General features: G+C 42.7%; 1 protein-coding gene across 5 annotated transcripts in view; it reads right to left on the bottom strand.

Moving 5' to 3' along the window:
- Positions 1-206: 206 nt before the first annotated feature.
- The window catches only part of FGF13 (fibroblast growth factor 13), a 514,549-nt gene continuing 494,086 nt past the window's right edge, over positions 207-20,669 (bottom strand). For all 5 annotated transcript variants that reach the window (XM_041741581.1, XM_041741580.1, XM_041741583.1 and 2 more), the window contains 2 exons: positions 2,928-3,126; positions 207-1,634 (listed from right to left, as the gene is read on the bottom strand). In XM_041741581.1, coding sequence (XP_041597515.1) covers positions 1,498-1,634; positions 2,928-3,126 — 336 coding nt within the window. In that variant the 3' untranslated portion in view covers positions 207-1,497. The remainder of the gene's footprint in view (positions 1,635-2,927; positions 3,127-20,669) is intronic.

Consider the following 20,669-nt stretch of genomic DNA (forward strand, 5'->3'; position numbering starts at 1 on the left):
ACTCACTGGGAATGAGAATTCTCTGTTCCAATCTGAAGTCCAAGTCCAATAACTGGTAACAGCCTCACGTTAAAGGGTGTTCATGTTAATCTGAATCTCTAGACTGTAGACCAAAGGCAGTGACCTTATATACATAATTCAACGTTTAGCACCAGTTTCTATGATGGTTAATGGCACGTGACAGACAATAAATACACGTCGAAGGATTTTTCTTTGAATGAATATAAAGAGTTTATTCGGTGCGTATTTGGGTATACAACAACAAATATTAAACAACTTTTTTTTAACTTTTTTTGTGCACAGGACAGAAAACTGCCTGTACATGCTATGTCCACTTTTGGAACACAGATTTTAACAATTATTAATGCACAAAATCTTACATGTCATGCAACTCTATGCCAAGATTCCAACTTTCTTCCATGCAACAGATATGAAGATCTAAATGGAAACCTAGCTAAGTCTTAAACACTTTTCCAGAAGCAAGTATAAGTATATGTTGTTTAGGGGTAACCAGTCTTAATATTTCCTTGTACACAATATTCACATGCCAAATACAATGACAGGAGGACTCGTACATATACAGATAAGACATTTCTTATTTTAACAACACAAAAGACGACATCACAGTTTCACAGGTCCTGTCTTTATACAAGAAGCCACAACAGTAGTTTAACATAGTAACACAAATGGAATTAAGAGAAATCTACACTTGAGGATAATCTTTTTTTTTTAAGTAATCTTTACTGACTGGGGTTGACAATACACCTCAATTTCTATGCACAGAATACAGCACAAGAACTTGACCAGGATACACTACAAATCTAAAAAAAAAAAAAGAAAGAAAGAAATTGGTAGAATCACAAGAACACTGTTACCTTGAGCCTGAGATGCCAATTCAGATTCAACCCTGAATTTGGTTGATTTGGATTAAGTGACACAGAGTCAATAGAACCATTGAATTTCAGAAATCATAAAGTTGCACTATACCAAAGTAAATACATTTGAATCAAGCGTAGATAGAAAACATTAAGCCAAGAAAACAACACAAGTCACATAATTTTGTTTGCCCCTACAAAACATTTAAGCAGTTAATTTTGTTTTTGTTTAGTTTAGTTTAGTTTAGTTTTTGAAGAGCAATTGTGGTCTTTTAAATTTTCTTGGTTGGAGAGCAAATTTTTATCGGCATTAGTGCTGTGAAATGTTTTTGGCTTGTCATCCCCAAAGCACAGGTGAGATCATGAGAAATTGGGCAGTCCTTCTCCAGGATTTAGTTCACCACTGATGGCGCTTGGCAGTCTGCTGCACAAGCTCAATTGAAATTATGGGGCATTAGTATGGATGATAGGAAGGTTTTAGTGGCAGAGAGACTAGTGCACTCTGCCTGTTTGTTTGGTAAACGTCATTGACAACTGTGAACTTTTGGGTGAAGGACTGCTAGAATTCAACAGCACCTGGAGGTAAGGTTCTGTTACAGAGCCCTTGTCTTGCCCTCACTGGCTACGTTGATTCGTTGTGGCTCATGGATTTGCCTCCATTCAGCACGCCAGAGACACTTCTACTCTTCGTAGGGGTCCCGCTTCCAGATCGGGAGAACTCGGTCAGGTCGTGCAATGACGGCTCCTTGTACATGGCCACTGGAATGCACAGAAACATCGGGTCAGTGGCCTTCGGACGTGCACCCCACACTGGCCCTCAGCTTCTCGTCCGGTTACTAAGGCTTCCGTGCTTTAGGCCGCACCCTGAAAATGCTGCCTTCAACGACTCGGCCGACAATAGGCTGGCTCGGCTTAAGCAAGATCTGGGCTTGGTGCAGTCGTGTGCAAAGAATTCTAATGCCTCGTTGCCCTCACTTATGTGTTATGTACATGAGGGGACTGATGAAAAATGCATTTAATAAAGCTCTTAGAAGTTTAAATATAATCTACAGCAGGCTGTGCAAGCCAAATGTTAAAATTTAAAACACTTTAAAACACCGATTTCTATCATACTGAAAAGGACGCTTGCTCACCAATGATCTAAATATTAGTGTAATTCTTAATGCAGGAAGCAGTAAATCTTGTTATTGCGGTGCCGTGAATAACAATACTAGCTTATACTTACAGGGCACCTACAGCGTACTAGACACTATCCAAAGCACTTCACATGCACTACCTCATTTGTTCCACCTGAGAAGCCTGTGACTCGAGTGCTCTATCCACACTTTACAGTTGATGAATTTGAGGCACACACACAGGTCAATAATCCATCTATGACCACCCTGTTAGTATAGAGTGGAGTTGGGATTCGAATCCAAGCAGCCTGGCCACAGAACATGTGCTGCTCAGCAGTGCTCTGCAGATCTGATGGGGCTGTCTGTTGCCACTTTCACCTTGATCCGAACCCCAGGCTGGTAACCTCTTGGATGTCTTGCTCTGCCTTGCCCGTGTGCTCTAACCCTTCTCTACCATGTCTCAGCTACTTCCAACATCCTTATCTTCTGCATCCCACTTCTATCCCTTACCCTTTCTAGTTTGCTACTAATCTGCCAACGATGGCTGCAAGACAAAGTATAATGAAAACTGTTGGGATGATATTTCTGGGCCCTTAAAGGGGTTAAGTGTTAAGTGTGTGCACGTTTTAGCATCTGTGTTTCTGTCCAGGAACCATTTTGGTGTAATTTGGGGTTTTTGGCTGTCCTGAGTTAGCCATCAAGCTGCTCCCACATAAGCAAGGTGTTACTATCTATAGGTGTACTGTGGGAAAATTCAGATCAGAAGATTGGATGCTATTGTCAATGCTTCATGTTTTAAGTGTTATAAAATGTTACTGAATTTCTGTATAATTGCCTTTAACGGGGAAGAATTACATTCTACTTAGAGAAGCATGATGAAGGATTGAGTTAAGTATGGGTACTCTAAATCCACAGTTCCTAATCGTATGAGGTTTACCTTTGAGTGGTTTGGGCAGAAAGTGAGCTGCAGGCTTGTTTTTCTTCACATGGTTTCCTTTCATGATCTCCCCTTCCTTGTTCAGACCCAGATACCACCCTCGGCCGGACTGCTGCTGGCGGTATATCATCGATGAATACGTCACGTAATAATTTTCAAACACTGATTCTTTGAATTTGCACTCAGGTGTAAAATGTTCCTGCAAGAAAAGTCAATAAACCAAAGCTCAATATTTACAGCTCTGAATTTTGTGGGGAAGCCTGTGGTATTGTCCTTCAGGAGTTGAGGACATACTTTGTGCAAGCTTCTATGACCAGTGCTCTATCTTAACAGCATAAACTATTATCATTGGAAACCAAGACTATATATAACATTTCACGTGATGCTTTGGAAAAAGCCCTAAGTGCAAGTGCTACTGATCAATGACTATCTCTCTTTGTAAGAAGATAATGGAAAAATTAGAACGAGCTACATAACTGTAATATATTGGACAAATGCAAGAGCTAAATATTGAAAAGACAAGTATAAAGCTGTCACATGGAGCTTTGTTTCCTTCAGGATTAAATATGAGAAAATAAACATTTGGTCCTTCTACTTAATTTTCATAGATTCTCCAGTTACCATACACTATAATTGTCAACTGCCCGAGGCTAAAATCTGTGTTACAATGTTACATTACTGGCTGCCTACATTTCTAGGGAGATGTTACCAAGAAAAGCTACCCTTCGCTTTTAGGGAAACCAAATTGATTTGTTTTTTAATCATTGGACCTTGACTTAAAAAAGGAAAAAATATTCTCCCCTCACCTCATCCTTGGCTTACAGTAATGTTTACAAGCAAATCAATAGAGAAGCAAGGAATTTACAGTAATTCTACAAGCAGACATGAGAGAGAAGCCCAGGGGACTTTGAACCCTGGAATGGGATTTCTGCCATGTTCTTGGCCATGTTTTCTTTGGATCTGCCCATACAAATGAAGGGTTCTCAATCCAACAGACTATTTCAGGAACAAAACAAAACAACAAACAAACTAAAAACCTTCTTTTAAGTTCTGTGGATTTGTGCATATGCAATAACCAGCCATTAAAAATAGCCATTTGTAAGCCAAATGAAATGAAGAGCAGATTCTAATCCCTAAGTAACCCAAAGAGTAGCAGGGGGTCCATGTGCAGTGGAAGACAACAAGAAGAATGCGAACTGAGCTACGTGTGTCAGTGGCACCGAGGAAGCCATCTTAGGTATTGGCTAAGTTGCTGTTATCAGGAATACCTTCTGACAAAACCCTAAGACAACAACAACAACAACAACAACAACAACAAAAACCTTGTAAAAATATCGTATGGTTTCTGGATACCAGCCCTTTCTGAACAATGCCTCCATGGCCCTAGCTTCCTTCATTTTCATGTTAGATCTCAGTCGAAGCAATGCATGCTATCTGCAGAACAGAATCTGAAGTGCTCTCAGAATCTGGGGTCACTTCAGCAAAGAGGGACAGATTCCTCAAATGAGGCAGCCTTGTGCTGAAAGTTAAGCCACATTTTTTTCCAGGAATCCACAGAATCAGTTTGACTCCATTATCTCACCAATTCTCCCCATCTGGCCTCCACAGCATGGATGAGAGTCATCTTTTGGGGTTATTTCAGCCACACTTGGTAGCTCTTCCAAGGATTCACACAAATTCGACCTGCTCAAGAAGAAATGTATTTCCAAGGCAACTATCACATGTGGGAACCCACGTTTCTTCATGGGCTGTGAAAACTTCCCTTTGTAGGGGAACACGGGGAAATCCAATGAATGCCTACAAAGAAATCTGACTAAAATCTCCACGTTTCCTCTAGTGATGAAGACTGTTGCATAGAACATTGTTGAAATTCTTTAGGAATGAAATCACCCTTTGGGGGCGCTGCCTGGGTGGTTCAGTAGGTTAAGCATGTGCCCTCAGCTCAGGTCATGATCTCAGGGTCCGGGGATGGAGCCCTGTACCGGACTCCCAGTTCAGCGGGGAGTCTGCTTCTCCCTCTGCCTCTCTCCCTGCTTGCACTCTCTTTCTCTCTCAAATCAATAAATAAAATCTTTAAAAAAAAGAAATCAGTATATGGGAAATAAAAAAAATCTCATCCTTGGAAGGTGAGTTTTACTTTCAGAAACCATTCAAAAATAAATATCGTCAACAACATATATGATCGAGGTGAATGATACTGGGTAGGCGCATAAACATACTGTATCACTGACTCCCAAACGGTGGGATGGGATGACCATGTGCTGAGGTTGGTCCCCGAAAAGGGCTGCAGTTAATGTTCTGTGTGACGGCAGCATTCACGCATTCATTCATTCATACGCAGTTTCTGACGATCCATTGGATGCTTGGGTGGCGTCACAGTTCACAGGTAAACAAGTAGCCTTGAAAAACCTGCCACGTCTTTGCAGGAGTCGGCCAGATACCCAAATGATTTGGAACACAAGGTGTGCTGCCATTCGGTTCAGCAGGGGAGATGGGCAGGGGGTGTTTTACGAGAACAGAGGAAGCCCGCTTCACTCAGACTGGGGGACAACGGAGGGATGGGCTTCACAGGGAGGGTGTCATACTAGGTGAGCTTTGAAGGGTGGGTAGGAATTCAGAACAGAAAGAGCAGAAGGATATTACTGGAAGCCTAGGGCCACAGTCCCTGTAACTTCCACTTCTGGGGCCCCCGTGTTTCAGTAAGTATCACCCACCACCCTATCCTGGCAGCTGCTCCCACGGAAAACTTGAGGCGACCTTGAAGTTCACCCACAATCCCTCCAGCCCACGATCTCTCCCTTCCATTTCCATTGCAAGTGTCGTAGTTTGTGCCCTCTGACCTCTCCGCTGGCCTGCGGTAATAGCCTCGCTAACTGGCCTTTTCCCTTCTGCTGGCACATAAAATCCCCTTCCTTAGGCATAGTGGACAGTTCCGCCTGTTTTGTGGTACAAACCACGACTTGATGTGGCATCTAAAATTCTCCACAACTCAGCCACTACCACGACTTCAGCCTTATCCTCTGCCGCGGGCTCATGGGTGCCTCGGTCCCTTTCCAGATGCCACTAATTTCTTTTGCTTAGAATGTCACACTTTTTTTTTATTTTTAAAAAGATTTTAATATATCAAAAGGCCTGCTTTAGTGACATGCTAGTCCCATCAGAAAATAATCCCAATAACCCCTTGTCAGTAACATGCAAGTTGACCAGCCAACTCTTTATTTCTAAACCTCTGTGTGTACGTGTGTGTCTTTTAAACCAAAGACACGGGGCTCAGGTGACTCCTCTTTCTACACCATGCTTTCCACCTGTCAACCAACCGGTGTCCACTCCCACCTGCAGAAAGGTGGGCAGGGCACATGGGAGCCCTATAGTGGCAGTGAGGGAATACCAAGTCTCCGCTCAGTAGGAGATCCTTATTTCCAGACTATTCACCTCAAATCTGGCTTCCCGAGAATGTCACACTTCTGTCTCTCTGCCCGCCGGCTGTCTTCTCACCTCTCATGGCCCGGCTCAGATAGAGGCTCTCTCTCAGTCAGAACTGCATGACACTGATCTCTGTGCTTCCTTAAACTCTACCTACATCTCTAGCTGGTCCCGTGACTCAGGCATATTCGTGACGGGCTCCAGACGGCAGGGAACATTTTCTGGACCCACCTTCCACTCTCACCGATGACTGGTCATATTGCCTAGCACGCAGTAGACCACCTGACCATTGTCTATAGGATCTGGCTTGCAGAGAGTCAGATTTCAGCATGAGAAATTCCAGGATTCGAAAGTCTCAACCAGTAAAAAGTCTGCAGGGAACTTCCTTAATACCATATGGGATCGGCTGTCTGCAGAAGGAGGCTGTCATTGCACGGACAGATCCTGCATGCGCGATTTAGTATCTGTTAAGAATAACAGATACTACACAGATACTGGCACAACATTAGGAGGAGAAACTTGGCGATTGTTACAACTATTGAAAAATGGCAAGGAAGGACTCAATGAACTGAATGCTCTGTCACATCCTGGCAATTTCTTAGTCATCACCACTAAATTTGGACTCAGAAACTCAGTACAGAGGAAAATGAGGCCAAAAAAAGAATGTTGAAGTAACCAAAGGAGTGCTCTGTTCTCTGTGTGTGACAGTGTCATTTTATCCAGTGTTGGAATGAGTAGGCAGGGGAGGCTTCATTTTTACCCAGTGTGGAAAAATGTGAACATCCCACCCAACACAGGAAGGACTAGCAAAGGGAAAGGGGTATGGTTGTCTCTCTGGGCCTCAGCACTGATTCACATAAATAACAGATAGTGGGCTTGACCCTATCAGGGAAGCCCCATCCGGAGGATGCCCAGGTAGACATATGGCAAGCATTCGGCTCCTTTGATTGTTGGGAAGAGGATTACTCGTGCTCTTGAAAAAGATTCCATCATGGCCTTGACACACCGTAGACGCAAAAGAGTGACAGCATCACTCGTCAGTATTCCATATGCATGAGATAAATATCTGCTATCATGATGAATGAACGAACGGTGGCAAAAGATGTCACGCATTCCCTGGGCAACCACTGAGAAGTGACTTGGCATGAGTACATAAGAAAAGGTGCTTTATATCTTACAACATTTTACACATGGATTTCTCCTAAAAGTTATTTCTCTCGCATACCTGTATTTTTTTTCCCAGAGGAATAATGTCTTTTTAGCTCGTGAAGTAATCAATCTGTCGTTAAATCGCCTCTGATGCATCATCTCTCTTCTCCTTGAAGTTCAAGGTTAGTGTTTTCTCAGTGAGTTTTGAACCTTTTTATATGAGGAATCCGTACCAGTTAGTTACAATGATTATATGTTGGATAAGGAAGAAGAATCCATGAAGAGTGAGCAGATCCAGGAGCAAAATCCAGCATTTCTTTTTTACCAATTTATTCACTCTTAAGGGGGAAATAGATTTTTGGAGTTTGGAATATCATTGACATGGAGAAAACATCTGAAACCATCCGCATCACATTCACAGAATGGACTGGAGAATATTTACAGCCACAAACGGTCATGGTCAGCTGCCCTAATCAGGGCTTATGACGTCTACACAGACTCTGAGAGGCAATGATGAAAGCATTCATATAATCAGTAACGTCGGTTATGTGCAAACAACTCCCAGACCCAATGGTGGCCAGAAGTATCTTTGCCCCAGGAACAAAAGGCTTTGGACCTGTGTCAATTGCTTTTGTCTATTAGGGTCAGAAGGAGCAACAGGGCCCTGGCACCAAAAGCAAAGGATGGAGAGGGTGCAGTACGTCTCTGGCCTCCTGGAGTGGGAGCCAGGTTGGGAGCAGCATGGGCTGTGATGGTGCTTCGGCTGGGGGGAGCCAAGCAGGGGCCGTGTCACTCAGCAGGTGCTGTGTGTACCTGCACCCTGGGTCACCAGAACCAAAAGGGTGAGAGTAAAATGTCTCTGTGTGTCATTTCCATCATCTCAGTGCCCTTCACGCCGCTGCAAAAGCAAGATACACATGCCATGACAAAATGCCTTTCTGATTAATGTGGCAGGCATGGGCCTTAGTAGCAGGTTTTTCGTACGTTTTCCCCCTTGCTGTTGTGTTTTCAGCTCTGGTACCACTGATGAGGTGGCAGTGCTTCATTTGAGTCGATATGTCAGTAGGATGGGAAGCTTTGAAGATTGCCACGTATACTGTAAATGTTTCCTTTTAATGCACTTCTCTTGAAAGAGGTATTTTTAATTTAAAAAAATTTTGATGATTTTATTTATTTATGAGAGACACACAGAGAGAGGCAGGGACACAGGCAGAGGGAGAAGCAGGCTCCCCGTGGGGAGCCTGATGCAAGATTCGATCCCGGGACCCCAGGATTATGACCTGAGCCAAAGGCAGATGCTCAACCACTGAGCTACTCAGGTGCCCCAAAAGATATATTTTTCAAATGGGCTGCACTGGTTCCCTTGGGTCTCAAGAGAGTAATAGAGTCTGCTGAGGATGTCCATATGTAAGATGGCAACACTAAGCCTTGGGCCAGTGAACACAGCTTGTGACAGAAGTAGTGTCACACGTCCAGCGTAGCCTTTCACATACACACATGCTGAGTGTACACATCCTGCTCTAGATGAGTATTTCTCAATACATTCTGTCTTGTTCACACATAACGCTTTGTACATCAGGTACCACAGAACACGGAGATGAACACAGTCTATAGATATGTGAGTGGGCTTTCAGAGAAACTTAAAAAAAAAAACCAAATGTAGTAAAACACGGTATCTTCCTTTCATCAGGTTCTATAAACATACTGTAAGTACTCATCTTTCCCTTTAATCTTCTCACTTGGTCCTGTCTTCCAGCCACATTTTCAGTAGCCTGACAATCCAATTATTTTCACAATTACTGACAAAAGCAAGGGTCACTCTTCTAATTCTGAGCCATGGTCGGATGACAATTAATTTTCCAGATTTAAAGTTTGCAGGTTACTTAAGCACGTCTGACTCGTGTGCGTCAATTAGTCCCCAGCCTCATGAAAATACTATGCAAATTAAAATTAGATTTTCAACTCTGTCAAAAAATTTAAAAAATAGATTCTTAAAACATAAATCAGACCCATGGGGGTGACACTGTAACTACCTATATTCTCTAATATAGGTCTCCCCTCGATCAGTAATTTCAAACTCCAGGATTAATTATTATATTCAGGACTTTGATGTTCTCTCCCAGGGTATATGTGATGTGAATGAACTTCATTATTATTAAGATCAAAGAATGGGAAGGGAGAGGCTGGGGGGGAGGGGAAGGAATCGATATTCACCTGGTGCAACACGGGTAAGCAAAATTATTAATTCATGATCAACAGTCAATGGTTTGTTCATTCAAATATCCTGTGGACTGTGAGATACTTGAGGGCAGCTCCTAGCATCAGGCCTGGCTTAGAGTCCATGATTAGTACACACAGGATGAAATAAATAAATGAAAGAGCGGAATAACATATGAAGGGAGCTTGGAAGCTCCTGTGTACAGGTCCAACCAGGGGTGAAGTGTGCAATACTCTGCATAGACGACTGCAGAGGGAGGAGAGGAAGAGGGAGGACGGGCAGTGAGGGAAGGAAGGAGAAAGGGAGGGAGGGACGGGATGCAAAACGATAAGAGGGAATAATAAAGACAAAACACTGTGTAAGCTGTAAGAATAAAGAGATTTCCTTGTTAATAACCAAGATAGGGGCATTAAACTTATCCTCTTGGTCTCTGGGTCTGCAAATAGCCAAACATTTCAATTACTTTCTATTAGCCTGAGTTTTGTTACAATGGGAGGTGGGTAACCCTGCCAGTCTTGCTGACCCTACTGAATTGTTGTACAAGGATCCAATGAGATGAGGCGTGTGAAAACAGCTCCATAAACATGAAATGTGGGATGACTTCTCAAAATACATGCCCAGAAAACCAGGGCAAAAGAAATACATTCTTGTTTCTTTCCAAGGTTCTTCTTCACTCCGGAAATCCATTTATAAAGGGTCTGCTTATACGTGTTTTATTAACATGGGAGAAGATAAATTCTGCCCCCAAATTAGGACTGTACATGAATTACACTTTGTGTTTAGTGCTCTCCTCCAAGCCTGCTTCCCAGAAAACCGTTTTGCCTCCTTTCATTTTTCATTTCTGTCTGCAGCGGGCTGCAAAGGCTGCACTGCTTCCAGCCACAGCAGTAAAGAAATGAGGTGCTTACAAATGGGCTTCATGAAATACCATGCAACAAAATGACTTCAAAGTACACATGCTATTTAGCAACCGTTTGTAAAGAAATGCAAATTATAATTAAGAAAATGGATATGGGATGATTTTTCCTCATATGGTACAGTGAAATTTCTTGATAGCATTTACATATTCCAGGATATTTCATAAGATATTTTGATTTTTCAAAAATTTATTATGTTGACCCCACAAAATATGCCGGCACAGTATTGCTTTTTCTCAATTCTTCGCAAACCAAAACAACAACAACAACAACAACAACAACAAAAGTATTAAGGACCTTATCAATCAGTGGCCTGTTTAAAACAATCAGGGCACAGATCTGACCACATTTTAGGCCTGGGGTTCATTTAGTCCTTTGTAATGGCCTGTTCTGGATTTTCATGTATTTTTTGTAAAGCAGTCTCATGCAGTGGATTACTCGGGCTGCCAAATTTTACTAAGCGATTTGTTTTATTTTTACATACACTGAAATAAGCTAGAAAAAAGCAGGAGGCAAAACAAAAACAATGCATGCCATACAAAGCCTAAGAGGGGTTGTTTTTGTCAAAATAGAAAAATTCTGTTATCCCAAGGCCTCACGCAGCTCCAAACCTGGTCAGCAAATAGGTTTTGGAATGGAAGTAATTTGCTAGGATTTGTAAGGAAGATGGATGGGCCACATGTCTCTAAGGCTATGTAATTGGTTCAAGACAGTATTGGTGCCACCCACCCCTTGCGGAAGAATATAGCTTGTTTAGGCAATGCAATTAGGTAGCAGAAGACATCATGTTCTGGAAGACACATTGCAGAGAGACTGTGTGACCAGCACATTAATTTTCAAATTTTACCAGATTAAAATCTTGAATCACTGTATAATGAAAGACTGCAGCGAAGTATTTTTTTTTCCCAAGGGAAGAATACTTCTCTTAGCTGAATAACTCCCTAAAACTTTTTTTTTTTTTGTCTGTGATGTGCATTACCTCTGGATGTTGGTTTTTCCTACAGAATGGCTGACCTATGTGTTTTGAGAGGGGAATCAAATATCAGATATGCTTTCTAAAAATAAACTTCCTTGTCTTCTGGCTGCTTACCAGAATTAATTTGTGCCCATTGGGCAAATATTCTCTGTTACTATGGTGCTCTCTCATTTGTGGCAGTACTCTTCAGTGTAATAACTTCAGGGTGGGATCTAAATCTATCTCCAAGAGAATGACCTGGGAAGTATTTGTAATCAGCAAGAGAATAAGCTTAGTAGGTTGTATCTTTTTAAGTGGCTGTTGCAAGTTCCTTGTGTGCAAATTCAAAGCCTGGGAACTCTGAAAACTTTTCCCAGAGATCCAATGAACTGTCATGCAAAGGAGAAAGGTTCTTCCTTTGTAGATCAAATAAAAAACTCTAGCAAGGTAGGTGGCCTATTAAAAATGAAGTCATACCAAGATGGGTGCACAGGATGTTCTAGTACTTCAGGCAACTTTGAGGATCGTCATTTTGATTTGTGTTGGACAGCGGTTGTGTTAAATTTGATAGGGTCTGCGTCTGCAGAAGAGACACTTAGAATAACCAGGAGTCTACTTCTTCAAAGACTTTCAAAGAAGACTTATCTTTTCTCTTGCACAAGTAGGAGAGCAATGCTGGACCACACTGACTGCTCAAATGGAAGTCACTAACATGTCACTAACACTTTCCACCGCAAACCATAAAACCTGGAATTGCAGGACAAGGTGCAAAGGCCTAGTCAAGGATGAGAATAAATCAAGGATGAGAAAGGAGTGACAGAGGGCTACTGGACCACCACCACATCGTATGACACCTGCAAACTGCTTCCGGGGATAGGAAGCTGTAAGGACAGTCATCTTTTCACGAAGGCAGTGCATTTCTAACTCATTTGCCCCTTGAAAGGAGCTAACATGAGGATGCTACTGACAGTCACTTCCCACAAGTCTGAATTAATTAATTCAGCTCATTAATTCAAGATACAAATGGAAGGATTTATTCCAAACTACTATTTTCCATGCACCTACTGTGTGCCAAGCACCATGGGAGGTCCCTGTGTATATATAATGATCTGATTTCATCCAGATGGCAGCTCTCTGTGATAAATACATCCCTCTGGCCTGAGAGAAGAGACTTCCACTTCACAAGAGACAAAACCACAACAGGAAAGAAGCCCTTAACCAGTCCTTTCTTTATAAATTTGGCCGCAAGTGTGCCTTGCTAGTCACTGTACAGACGGACAAGCTGTGATGTCAATTCTCCTCTAAACGACCGTTCTGATGTCTGCTGAACATCCAGCCCTTCCTCCTACTGGCGTGCCCTGCCTCTCTGAACCCTGAGCTCTGCTCAAACCCACCTCTTCCACTTTCCAGCTTTCTGAATTTGGGCAATTCACCTGTGCTCTGCTGCAGCACCTGTGAGACGAGACCGGAATCCTGTGCCTCATGGCGGGGACTGCAGAGGCCGTGGAAGGCAGCGAGCATACGTGTATATGATCACTGGCCATAGGGTCCCTTTCCTCACCTTCATTTTCAGATCATGTGATATGTAAGAAGATGCGGCATCCTCCTCACCCCAACTTGAAACTGGTATGAAAATGCAGTTGGGGGAGCCTGGCTGGGTCAGCTGATTGAGTGTCTGACTCTTGGTTTTGGCTCTGGTCATGATCGCAGGGTTGTGGGATCGAGCTCCGTGTCAGACTCCATGCTCAGCAGGAGTCTGCCTGAGATTCTCCCTCCCTCTGTCCCTTCTCTTCCCCTATACTCTCTCTCTCTCAAATAAATAAATAAAAATCTTAAAAAAAAGAAAACTAGCAGTTGTCAATGAAAACAAATGAGCAAAGAAGCACCTTTCCACTTTTGGGAGGGGTTCAAGTTACAAATTAAGTGTATGCATGAGAATTGCTTTCAGTAGCGATTCCTTTTCAAGGCTAATAATACATGAGCTTTGAATTTGGGGCTTAAAATATCCCAAGATTCTAAAATTTGCATTACTATAATGTGTATCAGTGGAACCCACATGATATTAAAGAGATTGGTGAAATAATCCAGTATTAATGGGCCAAATGACATTTGCATGTCTCATTTTAATTACTATGCCACAAGAAAGTACAACATTATTATCTCACTTCTTTTGTTCTAAACTACTGTTTTGCTGGTTCTACTTTCATAATGTAGGTTACTAATAACAACAATAATGAAAAATCTAATAGCACCTTGTGTTGAAGCAGTGCCTACTTTTAAAGTTTTTTACAACTGCTTGCACAGTTATGGCATGCAAGTGACAGATAAGGGACAGTTGAATAGTGATGATGATAACAAAGGTAATGATTACAATGGATTTTGGTAGGCTTCTTTCTTCTCTCTAAAGAACTCTTTTTACTTTTGAAAAAAATGGAACCAGAGATGCTAATCAACTGGAACCTGGTTTTCATACTTTGTTTTAGAGAATAACTCCAGAGTAGGGAAGCAGCAACTTCTAGAGGAAGCCGGAACGTGTTTCAGGTAGCTAGTGTTGACACGTGAGAGGTCCTTATAAAGGCAACCGGAGCTCTCTCTGGGACATTTCCAGGGCTGCCAAACCCTTAGGACCCTGTAGCTTTACCACAGAGCTCAGGCTAAGCCCGTTGGCCTGTCTCAGCCCACTGCTTTCCCACCTCGCCAGAGAGCTTTCCGTGAGTGTGTTGATTTGATGTTCTCCTACATTATGCCACAAAAAGCTCATTCTTTTACTGCAAAATGTTCATGACTGAATTTCAGCAAATTTAGTTTTTTTTTCCTTTCCAGTGACCTTTCTACCGTAGGGGGTTTTAGGGGACGACCCCAGAGCACATTTACTGAAACTAGGCTTCTGACTCTTTAGGTGTAGATGTGGGTAATGGGAAGGAGACATAGAGATCCATCTGATAAGGTATGTGTGTGTTGGAGAGAGACAGAGACAGAGAGATGAGGTGGGGGACAGAGAAAGACAATAAAAAGTGAAAACAGAGAAAGTCAGTGTGATTATTTGTTTCCCCTAATTCTATAATCCTGTGACCGTTGAGAAATGCTTGCCCTCCCTGCACTCCCCACAGAGGTTTAAGGTGGAAAAGTGAATTGTCTTTCCTCTGTGGAAACAAATCTCTCTGTTTCCTGTCCAAACTCCCAGTTGTGCTCTGAGCTCAGGGTAAAATCTGAAAGGCCACCCAGGGCTGGTTATGTTCTCCCATGAAGTGAGCCTCTCTAGAGGAGCCAGACAGAAGAATATGCCTATTTCTTCCTGGGGATTTTCCGATGTGCAATACACACCCAACTCTGGAAAAACAATGACAACAAGAGCTCCAGGTCTCTTGAGAAACTCAGGATTATGGCAGAGAAATCCTGGGCAAATTCATTAAAATAAGACACTTTGAATGGATGCTGCTATCATAGAGTGGATTGGATTTTCGTAAGAGAAATGTAATGCTTAGATGTGTAGCTATGTCACAGTAAACACGACAACAGTTCCCTATTTATGACCAAAGTGCCGTCACCAGTGATGCCATGCATTCTCACCATCATCTCACATTATGGTTGTGTAGAAACCACTGCAGTGAAGCCTGAATTCTAAAAATATGCTTTTCAGGAGAGTTTAGACCAGGTATCCAGCCATGATTCACAAAAAAGCTTTCAGTAGCTTAGCTTAAATTCAATTTGGTTTGTTCTGTCTGTCCTGAGATACTGTACCATTTTTATATTAATTTTAAAGGGATTTTGAGGACATTAAATTTTGAAATAGGCAAATTACGCTTCTTTATCAAAATATGTAATTTAAATTTTCAAATATTTGTTACCTAAGTGTTACTGTAGTCGAAAACACAATGCGAGAAAATAATATAAACGATGAGAATCTGTAAAAATGATTAATACTTCATAAGCTCTGCACAACCACGACCTATTTGGAATAATTTTCGGCTTTCACTTTCAACTGTGTAGACTGTTAAAGCATTTGCATGAGAATGCAAAATGCATAAATTATCCTTGCAGGGAACACTTAAAACTTAAGGTAATTATATAGCATAGGAGTGGTCTCAAAGAACTCAAACAAAATAACAAATAATTCTATAGTCACCCGTGAAAACAAGTATTATTCTGTGCTTCCGGTGATCTCGATCACGAAAATCCCTCTCTTTACAATTACATTCACATTATCAATTCTTACTTTGTTCTTTTACCATCAAGCTCTTACAGCTGGCCCTGAAAATTTGCATGCTGTAAAAGCTGAACCAGACAGCTAGTAGAGATGAATTCTGCAGTCATATTCATGCCGTGAACAGAGCCATGACACTCCCTTAATATATCTTATCATTGCACTTTTATACTAAACATGCATCCAAATCACGTCCTATTTTTTACAGTTCTCAAGGTCTTTCACAATCTCGCACATGTTCCCCTACAACTAGCAATAGCATTCCTCCACTTAAGCCAGATTGGAGAAATGAGGCCAGGACCAAAAGTAGCAGAGATCTGTCTTGTGAATGGGAAAGTCTCTCCTCCAAACCAATTCCTGTGCTTCAGAGGCTGGGACGGTCACCGTGATTAAGAGAGAAGTGCTGGGTCACAGGGCAAACGTAACTCATCCCCGCCTGAGCTTCTTCCTTATGTTCTGCAGTACTAGGACGTTTTGCATTCAAAAAATGAAACAAAAGAAAACAAAAACGAGTTGCACTTCACTTCTTGAGCCCCCGAGCTGCCTCCTGTCATGGTTCCACACGCCAAGCAAGCAATTCTTTGGGGGGGGGGGCGCTTGCTAATAATCAGCACCTCTTTTTTTCCGCAGCACGCAGAGGAAAAAGGGCCGAATGTCAGCATGTCAGAAACGTCCAGGCTCAGCACTGGCTGGAAAGCAAAAGCACTTTGTAACTGATTATTTCTGAAGAGTCTTCCCAGCATTAAGAGAGGGGGTAATGAAATTACATCTGTACAGAAGAAAGCTCAATTATTTATCTCGTGCTAATTTGTACCAGGTGGCTGGTGATGAAAAATCCATACAGGCAAATATGCACTCCGTATTACTTAAAAGATAATCGAGGGTGCTAGAACTATAAATGCTTGCAATAGATTTGCGGTTGGTCTTACGGCTCCTGGAGACTCCATACAGAGAGGTTCTTCCTAATGCACGTGACCGGTCGATGAGAGACTGTCTCACCAAGGCATCACGTACCCATGAATCACATTAGCACTGGGGCTGCTTCTCTTTTTTTAACCTCTCAGATGGAACAAACTGGGGATATCGCCATGTGACGGTGCCTGCTCTATTCCTCAGCATTAGGAGGGTGCAAACGACGCTCCTTCCCCAAGAGAAAGAGGGGGATGTGGCCCTTCGGGGAGATCACAGTCCCCAGAATTAAACTTCCTCACTTAGCTTCAGGCAGAACTGGTTAAATGCGGGACTTCCAACTGAAATAGTTGACGGAGAGGTGATGGCTGTCAGGAAGACAGGGCGTACCAGATGCACAGCCTTTTCCTTTTCTACCCGAATTATTTCTCCAGGGAGCTGGTGGTGTGGGTTCGACATCCACTTCTTCCCTCCCCCTCCCTGCCACGGATCCGTTTTCTCTCTGCTCTGAAATCCACCGCTGGAGAGAGAAGACGCGGACTCGTTCTCTGGTTGACTCTCAAACACCAAGTGTTCAGGGTTGGTGACCAGACGTTCAATCACACGTGCTGGCTTCTATCAAACAAGGCATTTTCGGAGGCGCCACCTCTTCTACCCTGTTCTCTAGGTAAAGCAGGTAAAAGTTCCGGCCCCAGGAAGGAGTCAGGTTTGTGTACAGAATCACAGTGGCATGATCTGCCTAGTGAGTCACGGCTTCTTGGAACATCTTTATATAACGGTTATTGTTATTGTGCAGTACCAATCTCTGGCTGACTTGCGAAGGCTGGTTATTTTAGATACCATTTTATGGGGATGATACTCACTTAAGTCAACAAAAACTTCTTGAGGGCCTATCAGGTGCTTTGTCTTTCCTACACCAGATGCTGACGCTTGTGATGCTTTGCACTTGGGAAATAGCAGTCGCCTTCCCCAGATGGTTGTCCAAAGAAGGTTCCCCAAGCTGCCACCATAACTCAAGCAGCGCCCCAAGCTATGCTCTCAGAGTCAGAGACGATGGACCCAAACTAACTTCTAGAGTCTACGGTGGGCCCAGCCAGATAGAGACCCACGATGGGTAACCAGCTTCCTGACTGAGCATTTCTTTCATTCAAAAACGATTCATTTGGTAATTTCAGCTCTTATAGTTAAGTGTTATACTGTCATCAGCAGTGGCAGCTAAGCATTTACCACTCGGGAAAAAGTATGGCTGTCCTAGGTCAAGAGGTAGGTTAGAATGGCAATAGCTTATGTTGAAACCTAAAAACTGATCCTTCAGGATCACAAGGGAGTGACCAAAGTTGCCATTATGATGGTACTTGAAAGAACATAAAAGTCGTCTATTCTCTGACTAGTCAAACATGAGTCAGTGTAATCGTAGGGAACTACAAGTGATACTGTGCAGTATACGCCCGAGGAAGAGTTAACAAGGCTCCATTTTTCAATCACCCTCCTGCATGGTGAGATTACTAGTATGCCAACCACCAGAAACAGTATGCTTTAAACACCTTGGCACCACTGAAGTTATACTTCTTGCGATTCTGATCTAGTGAGAGAATGTTTACAGAAGCTGGATGTTTGCTGAAAATCATAGGGGAAAGGAATGAACAGGGAGGCTCTAAGCTAAGTGACTAGAATAAAGGACAGTACAAATATGTTGAGCAAACACTAACACAGTTTCAAACCTCATAGCTTTGGTGGTGGCTCCATAGGCCATGCCCAGTTGTCAGGGACTTTGCAAATTTTCTAGCATTAGTAAAGGAACAGGAGAAGGCAGATTAAATAGGTGTGAAGCCATTAGGGCTGCAGTGCTGTATTTGCGCAAACACATTAAATTACATATGCAACTCCAACAGGAAAGCAAAGAGATGAGTGTGCAAGCAGCAACCACTGGAGGACAGACGTACATGCAAAGCCAGTGTGGGAACTGCTGCAGATCACAGATCTGTCTTCTTCGCAGCATTGACTCTGTCCTAAATATTGTCAATGTTTATCCACAGTTGCTTACAGTAAGCAATAATAGGTTCAATTTTCCCTGAGCCTAAGTCACAGCCTGGTAGTAAATTAGGTGCTTAGGAAGGTGCGCTACTTCCTTGAGGCCACTGAGCCATCATTTAAGGCATAATATGCTTGCTTTGGTTTATGAAGATGCTACTGACTCACTTCAGTGGGAGTCGTTTTTCCTGCATTGCTGACGGCTGAGTTAAATGAATGCACTAGTTTTTCTCCTCCTTGCAGTGGGGATGGGATGACTGAACTAATTATACATTCTTGCCAGTTCCGTGGTGACCCACAGAGTGAATGCCCACAACGCGGGGTTAAAGTTTGAGGTTGGATCTGCGGCTGTGGAACAAAGCACAGCCAGTGAGGGCTGGGGGATATCGTGGATAAAAGCCATACTCCTAGTGAAACCTTCATTTAGGACATAAGGCAAATCATACCGCGCCTCCACGCGACACCTTCCAGTGGCTTCCTGTCTCCCTTGCAGCCAGAGCCAAAGTTCGAGCCTTGGGCGGTAAGACCACACGCTCTCAGATCACGGCTACTTCTCAGTTCTCATCTGTCACTTGCTCTCTTTTGCATTTTATGCCAGTCACACTGGCTTACCAGATTGTCCCTTATGCCATGCATCTTCTCACCTTGGGGACTTTGAATTCGATGGCACTTCTGTCAGGAATGTTTTCCTTTCAGATATCCACCTGAACCCTTCCCTCTTGTCTATCAGATGCCACCTCCACAGAGCACCTTTCCCTGACCACCGATGTGGAAGCTGTCCCTATTTCTCAGCATGCCCTATCCCCTAATCCAGCTTGTTTATTCACCAAAGCAAACTATGTATTAATTTATTTATCTACCATCTGTCAACCTACTCTAGAACATAAGCTCCACAAGGGCAGGGATTATGTTTTTTGTACACGGCTCTATTCCAGTGTGCGGAACAGTGCCTTGATCTGCTGAACGAATAGACGGATGAATGCCACTGGCCTGATGGATTAAAAGGACAAATTATTCCAGATTAATAAGGCCTTTGCATAAGCATTGAAGAAATAGATCTGTCAAAAACTGATATTTAGGCTCCTCTTGCTATTGAGGCTTTCATTTTCACTGTGGTTATGATCTGCATTATAATTATAAACTAGCATCTCTGCCAAAAGAAACAAAATAAACCTTTGCCAAAACTCTTTTGAGCTATACATGAAAGGTTACTCATAAAAAAGGGTAGGTCAAGATGAAAGGAAATAGCTAAAAAGAATACCTTTGAATAGCTAAAAAGAATTACCTGCCAACAGGTAATTAATCATTGAAAGCAGCAAATCCTTGGGCAGGCCAGGTGGCTCGGTGGTTTAGCGCCACCTTCAGCCCAGGGCCTGATCCTGGAGACCTAGGATCGAGTCCCACATCGGGCTCCCTGCATGGAGGTTGCTTCTCCCTCTGCCTGTGCCTGTGCCCCCCCCCCTCTGTGTGTGTGTCTCTGATGAATAAATAAATAAAATCATTTTTTTTAAAAAAGCAGCAAATCCTGATGGCTAGTAAATTTCATGGGCTTATCTTGGTAAAATATATGAAAGTGCAATCTTCTCCTCAGCATATGAGAAATGTCAGTTCGCTGTACCGAACAACGGAAGAAATGAAAAATACTTTGCTTCCAAAGAGGACGCTATTATTTTTGATGATTTAATTAAAACATATTAAAGAAAGATGAAAACACTAAAATATCAAGAGGAGTTTAGCCAGGGACCTAGTGTTTAACTCCAATGTATTTTTCATAGGGGCTTACAAACCAATGTGGTCTGTGCCTAGATGGGCTCTGTGCAGAACTCAGCTATCGCCAGCTACGTACGTACCTCTGCCTGGAATGGTTTTCTTTTTTTTTTTTTTAATTTTTATTTATTTATGATAGTCACAGAGAGAGAGAGAGGCAGAGACATAG

Source organism: Vulpes lagopus, chromosome X (genome assembly GCF_018345385.1).
Source record: "Vulpes lagopus strain Blue_001 chromosome X, ASM1834538v1, whole genome shotgun sequence".
Lineage (NCBI taxonomy): Eukaryota > Metazoa > Chordata > Mammalia > Carnivora > Canidae > Vulpes > Vulpes lagopus.